This window comes from Crocuta crocuta, unplaced genomic scaffold (genome assembly GCF_008692635.1).
Source record: "Crocuta crocuta isolate KB4526 unplaced genomic scaffold, BGI_CrCroc_1.0 scaffold223, whole genome shotgun sequence".
NCBI classification, from domain to species: Eukaryota; Metazoa; Chordata; class Mammalia; order Carnivora; family Hyaenidae; genus Crocuta; species Crocuta crocuta.
Window position 1 is genome coordinate 2,988,664 of NW_027529426.1, and position 11,878 is coordinate 3,000,541.

The 11,878-nt window shown below is 38.1% G+C and overlaps 1 protein-coding gene across 1 annotated transcript in view; it reads right to left on the minus strand.

Annotated features, from left to right (window-relative positions):
- The window catches only part of NSUN7 (NOP2/Sun RNA methyltransferase family member 7), a 59,574-nt gene extending 48,097 nt beyond the window's left edge, over window positions 1-11,477 (minus strand). Inside the window, exons 1-3 of the mRNA XM_077758901.1 lie at window positions 11,080-11,477; window positions 2,572-2,630; window positions 2,059-2,189 (exon numbers count right to left, since the gene is read on the minus strand). Of these exons, the coding sequence (XP_077615027.1) occupies window positions 2,059-2,189; window positions 2,572-2,630; window positions 11,080-11,392 (503 nt within the window). The 5' untranslated portion in view covers window positions 11,393-11,477. The remainder of the gene's footprint in view (window positions 1-2,058; window positions 2,190-2,571; window positions 2,631-11,079) is intronic.
- Between the last annotated feature and the right edge of the window lie 401 nt (window positions 11,478-11,878).

Below are 11,878 nucleotides of genomic sequence, written 5' to 3' on the forward strand. Positions count from 1 at the left end.
CTATCCAATTCTTGCTGATTTCACTCTTTCTGAGTCTTTGAGTTGTAGGATACATCCCAGTACCTTTCTCATTTTTGCTGAAACTAACTGAACAGGGGGTCTGTTACTTGAAAGCTGAGACTCTTGTTTAAAAACTCTGGTGTTGTTTTATAAATGTATACCGCTCTACTATTCTCTGCAATTCAATCACTACATACATGCATTTCTCCTAGTATATTTAATTTGAGTTAAATATACTAAGAATTTGTTAATTTGATTGGTAAGCTGATCAGTTTGGGAATAAGATTTGCATTATATAAACCTTTATTGGTTTGTGTAGGGGGAAAAACTATCACCCTAGCAAGAATGTAACCGGTATGCGTCAAGGCAGAAGGTAGCATGGTATTATGGGGAAAGGGAAAGGTCTGGGGAATCAGGAATCCTCAGACAGTAATATCTTCTGGTTCCTCTGGCTTCCTGAGCCATGAACTTTGCTTGTTCTATTCATACCTGCCTTGCTAGCATTCAGCTAAAAATCTGCAGCTGATGAACGCATAATCTGGTCTTTCTTACTTGGTTAGAGCCCTGCGGCTTTTCTGGCTGACTCAGGCTAACCCCAGCTCTCATTAGGTTCACTGAAACTAAGATGGAGTTTCCATCAATGTCTCCTGTGTCCTGTCTAAGTCAAATAGAACCTGAGGGAAGCTCAGCAAAGCTGAAACTCTGAGCTTGTCCCACAGCACACTGCCCCACCAATTTTTCTCTGATGTTTTTGCACCCATCCTGGACACCTGTGGTTGGAGGCAGATTGCCCATTAATGGGATGGGCAGTGAGGGGGTTACCTAGGAACCCACACAGTAAACAGGGGTGAGACCTCACTTATCTGATACAGAGGGTATGTACTTCTGCTTCCTCTTGCTCTTTGCCGTCTTAAAATTTCTTATGGCTACATCTGACATGAGATATGACTGTATCTTATCTTTAATCTTCCAGAGTACACCAACCAAAGTTCACTATCCTAAGTGGAAGGAGTTGTAGCATGTAAATGGTCAACGCTTGGACTTGGAATCAGCCTTTCTGAATTTTAATCTGGCTACTCCCTTCTCGGATCTATAGCATTAGGTAGGTTCCTGTAACCTGTCTTTGCCTCAGTTTTCCCATGTGTCAAAATACAGGTTGCTAACTATCTTCCTCATACACTGTTATTAACGAGAGCTCCTTACAACAGTGATTGATATATATTAAGTGCTCAGTAAATGTAAGCTGTTATTACTACTCCATTACCTTAGCCCTCTGGCCTCAGCCTTCAATAATTTAAATGAAACTGCTTAAATTTCCCATAACAGTATAAAATCAGATATCCTACTGAAACTGCTTCAGATTATTTACTAGGTAAAAATCTTCCTACAAGATTGTCGTAGCTATATTCTACTTTCCATTAAGGTTCAACAACAGGATAACAAAAGCCCTAACAGCAGTAGCACTTAACATTTATTGACCATTTATTTACTATGTGTGTGGCTCTAAGCTAAGCATTTTGCATGCATTTGTTTTATTCATTTTCCCAACCACCTTTTTAGGTAGGTACTATTATTATCCCCATAGTAGATTTCTGCCAACATTTAGGCTAAAAAGAAAACAGATTTAAAACATGTTTACTTGTTTTTAACTATGTCGAAGCTTTTTTTTTTAATTTGCCAAAATAGTGGAATTTTCTCATTTGATACATGTTAGATTTTTTAAAAGAGCTGTAAACAAAGCTAAGTAAATAAATAATAGGTGTTTCAAATGAAGCTTAATTTATGTATGTGCTAAAACATTACTAAGAATTTTTCATGATTTTCCAAATACTTACAAGTTGGATCTTAACAATTCAAGCTTTCCAAAACAACTTGATTTGAAACAGAATATTTAACCTGTTCAAGGCTGTTTGTACAGGAACTCAAGAAACATGAGCTTTTATATATTTTCTCCATAAATTTTTGACACTTATCTACACATTCTGCTGTATACAATTTTACCAATGAAAATACTAATAATGATTTCATATAAAACATCCTTTGCACTTCTATAATTACCTGTTAAGAAGGTTCTCTACTTCTTGAACTTCTGCTATGGGCTCTTCATTATCAGAAAGGAAACGAGCTTGAAATTTTCTATCTTGGAAATCGTACAGCATCACAATAATAAGACTGCTCAAATGATCTGGCTACCGGGGGAAACACATAAAGAAAAGTATACAAGCAATATCTAATAGTGATATTTTGTATTCCACTATGTTTTCAAAAGAGAACAGAAATATGACTAGTTTTACATAGCCTGGTTGCATTGGGAGATAGAGAAGAACTTCCAACTAGAAAAAAAATCCAATAAAAAAACAAACCATTTTAAAGAGACAGTATTTGGTATGTTCGGTATGTTCATCATAATGAAAGGACTAGGATCAGTATTAGAAGTAGGAGAGAGCTCAGGATGTATTTTGAAGAGGTCTCAGCATTAAGCAAACTAGTCGTATTTAAATCTAAAGGCTTTTTAGCACTTTCTAAATAACAATCATGAGACAGCTAATTATATAAAAGTTGTCTACTTACTATTGTGGCACTTGGGAAGATATAGCTGTCTATTAATATAGTTTCCAAAATATCTTGATCTGCAAGACAAGGAAAATGTATGTTACTGAAAATACCAAAACTGAAAATGAAAAGTTTGGAATCAAAATACAGTTAAGGGGCACCTGGGTAGCTCAGCAGGTTAAGCATCCAACTCTTAACTTCAATTCAGGAAATAAAATCAAGCCCCATGTTTGACAGCACAGCCTGCTTGGGATTTTCTCTCCTCCTCTCTCTCTGCTCCTCTCTCATTCACAAGCAGATGCACACATGCTCCCTCTCTCTCTCTCTCAAAATAAACATTAAAAGAATACACTTTATACAATGCCACCAAATACCTTTACTTTCATAATTAAAATATACCTCAATTCTTGACAAAGACTCAGATTATAATGACATGATGAATGTTTTTCATATTTATGAATCCTAGACCCTTAGGATCCAAGCTTCACATGAAATCCTAGTCAAAGGAGCACTATCTGAATACCTAAAGTAGTAATAAAGAAATTCCAGCCTTTAATTTATGTCTTTTGAAAAACACTTACGAGGATCTAATTTAAATGCCGTATCCTTTTTATATGTTGCTGGATCCAATTTGCTAATATTTTATTTAGTTTTATTCTATGTTTATGTTCACTAGGGATATTGGTCTATCATTCCTTTTCTTATAATATCCTTGTCAATGTGGGTATAAAGGTTACACTGGCCTTGTAAACCAGGTGGGAAGTGTTTCCTCTTCCTTTATTCTTTCAAAGAGTTTGTGTTAGATTGGTCTTATCTCTTACTGAAATATTTGGTAGGACTCATAGTGAAGACACTGATGACATTTAATCTAAGACCCAAATGACAAGGAGTTAGCCATAGAAAGATCTGGGAGGAGAGACATTCCAGGCAGAGAGATAATTGCAAAGGTACTAAAGGGAAACCAGTAGACATATTGAAAAGCCTCCCTAGTGTGCAGGAGTGTTCCTTTTGTTACAACTACTTAAAACTATATATACGTCATGAAGCAAATGTTTTAATCAGCTGAGCAGAAAGAGAGGCTAGCAAGCTTCAATTCATTCAATATATGTGGAAAACCTACTATATGCACACTACACTATTGAATTTCAGTTTTTATTTGGAGGATAGGGAAACTAAAAGGAAGTGACTAATGGCAACATAGACTACAATTTTTATAGGAAATCCTTTGGGAGTCCTAATCCATATTTGAGCCACCAATTATGGCTATATTAACAAGACAATATCCCCATTTCACTTATAAGGAAAATAGGTTTAGTTTTGCACCCTAAGTACTAGCAAACCAATTCCTAACCACTTCAAAGATTCTCAGCACGGGTCCCAATATTTATCACAGAAAATCTGGTCATCATGAGAATAAAGGGCTTCTAAGGCAACAGACCTGAACAGGCTATAGAAATCTGAGCAATGGAGATGCTTAGCTCCTAAGAAATAGGAGAGGCAGAATGTAAAAAATAATGATGATTTTGCCAACGTTGCATTTATCCTCTGGAGGGGTCTTGTCAAAAATGATAACATCTTTGGCCTGCCTTTGATACTCTGCAGAATGCATTACTTTTGTGTATCTACAATTTACATAGCATTCTCATATAGCAATATCAACATTAGTGGTAACTGTATATTTTAGATAGTGCTTTCTATGTGCTACACCTTGCTCTAAGTGCTTTCCATTTAGTATTCAATTAACTCTCATAACAATCCTATGAATTAGGTATCATCATTATCCCTGTTTTATAGATTAGGAAATGAGGCAAATAACGGGTAAGTAAGATGTTCACAGTCACACAGCAAGTGGCAAATCAAGGATTCAAACCCAGACAGTCTGGCGCCAAAGTGCATGCTCATTACCAAAACATTACGCTGCCTTTCTTCATCTTCCTCTTACAACAAACCAGAATGGCTATATAAAACACATTGTTAATGACTAATATGAGTTACCAGGATTTACTTCAAGATTATAAACCTTGCCTATCCTACTTAGTTCAGCACAATAACTTGAACTATTCCCTGTCCCCCACTAATTAAAGCCTTTTCTCTTTAGTCTGTTGAAGAGAACTCTTAACCTCCATTCTTCAGGTTTTCAATACAGAGGGGCCTTCCCCAGAGAAAGATTTTCTGCCAGCGTGTCTGCAGAAGTGCAACAGAGAGGTCTACACTTTTTCAGCTGTGTCATGGATTAGATGAGAAATCTCTAATTCAGTAGTAAAGGACTGGCAAGCCACTTGGCTGGAGATCTAAAACCATGTCCCCAAACACCTATATTTTTTCCTCTCTCAGTGGGTCCAAATTCAAGTGTCAAGGAGGAGTGCTATTTACTAGACACCTAAAATTCACATAGCCCATCTTGTCATTCCTCCCATTCTGGAAGAAAGGTGGAAGATCTTCCTTCTTTTGACTCTTCTCTAGGTTCTCCTTCTCTATTTTTAATATGTTTTCACAGAGTTTCCTTCATGTGACAGTAGTCATTAATAACAGTATGGTACTGGCACAAAAACAGATATAAAGACCAGTGGAACTGAATAGAAAACCCAGAAATGGACTCACAACCAAATGGTCAACTGATCTTTGACAAAGCAGGAAAGAATATTCAATGGAAAAAAGTCTCTTCGATAAATGGTGTTGGGAAAATTGGACAGCAACATGCAAAAGAAACGAGGCCACTTTCTTACACCGTACACAAAAATAAATTCAAAATGCATGAAAGACCTAGAAGTGAGCCAGGAAACCATCAAAATCCTAGAGGTGAATACAGGCAGTCACCTCATTGACCTCAGTCTTAGTTACTTCTTATTAGACACATCGCTGGAAGCAAGGGAAACAAAAGCAATAATAAACTATTGGTACTTCATCAAGATAAAAAAGCTTCTGCACAGCAAAGGAAATGATCAACAAAACTAAAAGGTAGCATAGAGAATGGGAGAAGATATTTACAAATGACATATCTGATAAAGGGTTAGTATCCAAAATCTATAAAGAATTTATCAAACCTAACAGCTCAAAAACAAATATTCCAGTCAAGAAATGAGCAGAAGACATGAATAGACATTTTTCCAAAGAAGACATCCAGATGGCTAACAGAAACATGAAAAGATGCTCAACATCACTCAACATCAGGGAATTACAAGTCAAAACCATGATGAAATACCACCTCACACTTCTCAGAATGGCTAAAATTAACAACACAGGAAACAGATGTTGGCAAGGATGTGGAGAAAGGGGAAACTTTCTGCACTGTTGGTGCGAATACAAACTGGTGAAGCCACTCTGGAGAACAGTATGGAGGTTCCTCAAAAAGTTTAAAATAAAACTACCCTAGAATCCAGCAATTGTACTACTGGGTATTTACTCAAAGAATACAAAAATATAGATTCAAAGGGGCACATGCACCCTGATGTTTATACTGCATTCTCAAAATAGCCAAACTATGGAAAGACCCAAAATGTCCATAGACTGATGAATGGATAAAGAAGTGATAACATTCCCTTGCACACACATATATATGTATATGCACATACATGCATATATGCATATACATGTATATATATACATATGTATATGCAATGAAATATTATTTAGTCAAAAAAAGAATTAAGTCTTACATTTGCAATGACATGAATGGAACTAGAAGGTATTATGCTAAGCAAAATAAGTTAGTCAGAGAAAGACAAATACCTTATGCTTTCACTCAAATGTGGAATTTAAGAAATAAAACAGATGAACATAGAGAACCAAAAAAAAAAAAAAAAAAAAAAAAAAGAGAGAGAGAAAAGCAAACCATAAAACAGACTCTTAACTACAGAGAACAAACTGAGGGTTGCTGGAGGGAAGACGGGCAAGGGGATGGGCTAAATGGGTGAAGGGTATTAAGGAGGTCACTTGTGATATATGTTAAGTGTTGAATGTAAGTGATGAATCACTAAATTCTACACCTGAAACCAATTTTACCATATATGTTAACTAATTAGAATTTTTTTTTTTTAATTTATTTCTAGAGAGAGAGAGACACAGCGTGAGGAGGGGAGGGTCAGAGAGAGAGGGAGTCACAGACTGAAACAGGCTCCAGGCTCTGAGCTGGCAGTCAGCACAGAGCCCGACGCGGGGCTCGAACCCATGAACCGCGAGATCATGACCTAAGCGAGAGTCGGACGCTTAACCGACTAAGCCACCCAGGCGCCCCTAACTAATTAGAATTTAAATAAAAATTGAAAAGAAAAAAAACAACATGGAACCATAAAAAAAACTAGGCTTAGGGATGGGTTGCTTATTCTACCACCCTTTCCTATCAAATGAAATACTTCCTCTTTTTAATCTTCTTCCTGCTTGGCTCCTTAGGTATATCATTTAATCTCTTCTTGATTTTCCCTCAATTTTTTTTTTCATTTGCAAAACGAGAACCTTGAGTCTCAAAGAACTGGTGTATCCAATGATATTTTGCTTTGTGAATTACGAAAAGGATGCAAATATAAGGTACCATTATTGTCATTCAAGAAAATTGGATTAACCTCTTACAAGACCAGGAGAGTGGTTATTGATCTAGATTATTTTTCTAATGAATCACTATACAGTCAAGAATTAATTCAGCAAGGGGCACCTGGGTGGCTCAGTTGGTTAAGCTCGATTTTGGCTTGGGTCATGATCTCGTAAGATCTAGCCCGGCATCAGGCTCTGAGCTGTCAGCACGGAGCCTGCTTGGAATTCACTCTCCCTCTCTGCCCCTCCCTCAGTCATCCTCATTCTCTCTCCTTCCCTCCCTCCCTCCCTCTCTCTCTCTCTCTCTCTCATAACAAATAAATAAACTTTAAAAATATTAACTCAGCAGGCCTGGATGGCCAAACTCTGAACACTCCAAAGAAAGGTTTGGCACTCTGGGGAGATAACTTCTATAAGCCTTTGGAATATCTTGCCTGATGAAAGTGTCCTTGTTTACATGGGGTGTTGGTAAGCAACATGGTGTCAGCTTGACCTCTGGAAGAGCTAGAGACTGAGATAGGTCAACCACAGGGTCACTCTTTGTCTACGTGACTGACACCAATAAAAACCTTGGACAGCAAGGCTTGGGTGAGCTTCCCTACACTTCAGTACTACATTCACATACTACAATACTTCATTCCCGTTGTCCTATCATTGCTAAGAGAATTAAGCATTGTCCATAGACTCCACTGGGAAAGGATGATAGGAAACTTGCACCAGGTCTCTCCTGGACTCCGTCCGATGCACATTCTTCTGGTATTGATTTTAAATAACCTTCCACTGTAATAAACTATAACCATGTCATAATAGCTTTCATAAGTTCAGTAAGTCCTTCCAGAGAATCACTGACCCTAAAGGTACCCAAGGTAGGTACGTTTACCTTAGTAGTTACCCAAGACCCCACCTACAATTACTAATTACCAAAGCCATAAAAGAACCATACATTAAGCATTTACTAGGTTTTTCACTGACAGGTTAGAAGATTCTGAAATGGCCAGGTTAATGCCACAGCCAGTTCCTGAGACTGAAAGTTCACCAACTACTATATGTACTTGGAGAGGATGGAGAAAGAATTAAGCCAAGAATAATATCAACAGTTTCATGGACATCTTTTTCTTCAAGTTTTCTGTTTTCTTTACTTGTGGTTCATTAGTTTATTTCTTAAGAAATCATTTTCTAGGGTTTCTTCTTTTTTAATAGTTAGAATTCTTGAAATAGCCAGAGATTCTTTGAAAAAACAAATTAGCTGCTAATACTCTATTTCTTTGACAGAAGTAAAACTTAAAAGAAATAGGTGACTCTTCATTACCTTCTTTAGCAGAAAACTGACTTTGGAGCTATTTAGTAAAGCAGGAATAGTGGTTGTCTTCATCTCAAAAAGACATACTGAGCCCTTTATTTAACCTTTAAAAGGTTAATCAGATAAATACACTCTCTCCTTTGAAAGAGCTTATACACAAAGGACATCCACAAAAGAGTAAACAATAAAACTGAAATATTTAAAACACAACCAAAGGAATATACTTAACATTTATATAACGAAGGAATTTTCTGTCATTTTTTCCTTCTCCTTGTACTTCCATACACACACACACAACAACCTATTCATAACTTCACCAATAAAAGGGATCATTACCCAAGTCCTCTTTAGTTTATACATTAACATTTTTAGCTTTACGACTCCTATAAAACTGTAGGAAAGAAATCCTGAGTTTTCTTTTCTGAACTGTGATTCCCTGAACCTATAATGTACAAGCCAAATGTGAGTTTATAAAATATCATGTGAAACTATTGGTAGAACTCTGATAATACAGAAGCTAACAGCGAAATGCAGAGCCTCCAAGACCTTAAAGCCAAACTATCAGGCTCTTAATTATCTTGGAAATCTAATACATTTAGAAATTCTGGCTTTATAAAAAAAAAAAAAAGGAATTCTGGCTTTATTTCATTTGAACATTTAGAGATTATTCAGATAATAATTCAAGCAATATATTATTATTTTAAGAAGAAAATAATATTTGTGCCAAGTAAACAACCAAAGCCATTCTACTTTAGAATTTGAACTTATTTTAGAATTAGAATTTTAGGGGTGCCTGGGTGGCTCAGTTGGTTAAGCATCCGACTTTGCAGGTCATGATCTCATGGTTCGTAGGTTCAAGCCCTGCGTCAGGCTCTGTGCTGACAGCTAGCTCTGAGCCTGTAGCCTGCTTCGGGTTCTTTGTCTCCCTCTCTCTCTCTGACCCTCCCCTGCTCGCATTGCCTCTGTCTCTCTCTCAGAAATAAATAAAACATTAAAAAAAATGTTTAAATGAATTAGGATTCTAAAACTGAACATTTCAAGCAAAAGCAGATTTGTAAAGTTCTATGACATTACCTTATCTTAATGGGATTTTCGGGGTCATTGAAAAAATATAAAATAGTCCCAAGACCCTTTCATAAAACAGAAATAAAGACTGAGAGAAAGAAAAAGATAATCTAGTGTGCACATATCACCATTTAGTCAATGCATTGATCACATATAAAATGACTTCAGGCTTTTCGTATTGATTTCTAAATGTAAAACTCAATATTCCATTAGGAAAACAAATTGTCTATAATAGAATTTTGGCATTAACATTAAATACCAACTAATTAACACAGATGCCCAGTCTGCCTTTCACTGTCACAAGGAGAAAAATGTAAAAATGTTCATTTGGCTCATCATCTAAAGTACAACACTTTGGTCTCTAAAACTACATTTTTTAAAAGCAGGTGGAAGGAATGGATGAAATAATGTGAAAGATTATGCTGCAAAAGAAAAAAATGGCTAAGACAGATTTAAAAAGGAAAAAAAAAATCCACCAGCAGGAACAAAGAAATGGAAATTAAAGAGAAATTGCCTCCTGACATTAAATTTTTCTCTATGTTGACAAATTTCTGGCTTCAGAGTTGAGCTGCAGCATGTCTGTAAACTACCAAAAATATATATTCACATCTAAATAATTAACAGGACATTTTAGTTCAACTAACCACTTGGTAAGTGCCTATGTGCAAGGATGAAGAAGGCCCAGTACGGACTAATACTAAGGAAATACATGCAAATTAGTGTTGCCCTTTCAAGGTGTCACTTTAGGATACCACATGCTCATCATTTCAGGCACGCTGCTAAACTCCAAATATTTCTGGAGCTTCTTTTTGGAACTGCATTCACTCACTCCAGTATAAACATTACAGTTTAAAGGGGACAGGGGAGCAACGGATAATGGGGTGTCTGAATCAGAAGATTCTAAACTTGTATTAAAGCTTATAGCTAGTACAAAAACAAACCTTTCCAGACCCTGTCACTGGCTGCTGTCACAGTAACAATATCTGGTTCTGTCCCAGAGTCAACTCCACACACGGGAGCTGATAGTTAACCACCATTGAGCAAATGTGAAACATTGCATCTCAAACCCTGGACGCAAATTAGAACGGAATTCTACAGAAGTTTGAATAACTTTACAAGCTCCCAAAATTTAGGCTATTGGCTATGAACAGGATCATCTTAATTGGGGTTGATTTCATTTTTGATATTCATTTTTAATATATTGTACCTTTTCTTCTTATTCCATCTCTGGTCCTCTCCTACTGCTTTTTGTATTTGTGAAAGTTCATACACTAATATACAAGGGGTAAACACAGAAACTGGTTAAGACGTAACCCAAGCGATGTGGGGGGAACCGTACTTGGATCCTTCAGTGGGCTCTTGTTAATGGAATTGTTTCCCTCTTCAATTTAATGTCTGTGCATTACATCTATCTAAGGACAGGCAAGGTCCTAGACACTGGGAACCTGAACAGTTCTGGCATGAAAGAGATTGTTCTACTGGAAGTCTCCTAACTCCTTGACAAGCATCTGACCAAAGATATGCAAATATGTAAAAACAAAACCCGAGGTGCACCAGAGGCCAGGAGTGGGACTGAACTCCACAAATCTCATTATTTTCTTTTAGTGCGTATCTTTAACCCTGGTACTACTCACACTTCAGAGCACTGAAAGCCAGCTCATAGGAAGAACGCTGAAAGGATTCATCCTCAGACTCGGTCAAGGACGGCAGGGGTTCATTCCCATACTTAATTAAGACTTTCTCTGGTGACTTTTCGAATCGAATACCCTGAAAAATGTTTGCTGCCGTAACGTAAACGGAGTCCCGGTAGCCAGTTTTTTCGGGTAAACCAGCGGAGGTTTTTTTGCTGGTTGCTGTGTCATCTGACAGTGCCAGGGAAGCGAGCTGGGAGATCTCCTCCGTATTGTTTTCGTTCGAAAACTCCAGTTCACTCGTGGCATGAAGCATTGTTTGCCCCTTGACTGTCGGTAACTCAAGACTGAATTACAACTCAGGTGTTCCAGGAAACGGTTTTCCCTGTACCTTAAGCATCGTCTCTGTGAACAAAGAAAAGGTTATCTGGGTAAATCACTATTTCTGCGGGACCCACTTGGTGGCCCATTCCGTTGCGGCCTGAAAGACTGCGGTGGCATCTACTCGCGGATCCGGGCGTCCCACACTTGGGGCCGCACAAGACCTAACCAAACGTCCCCACAGCCAGAGCCGGGAATCTTCTCCCTAGGGACTTTGCCCTAGGCTCCTTTGGGGGTAGCGCTCCCCACGAACCGCGTCTGCGGCCCCACGGGAGCCCCCTACCCCAGAGGGCGGATATTTCCCGGGGCTTCGGGGACGGACACGCGGCAGCCGTTGCACTTGGGGCACCGGACGCCGGTGTCTGAACTGTGCCCTCGGAAGCCCAGGACGGCGGGGCGGCGGCGGCGGCCCACGAAGGCA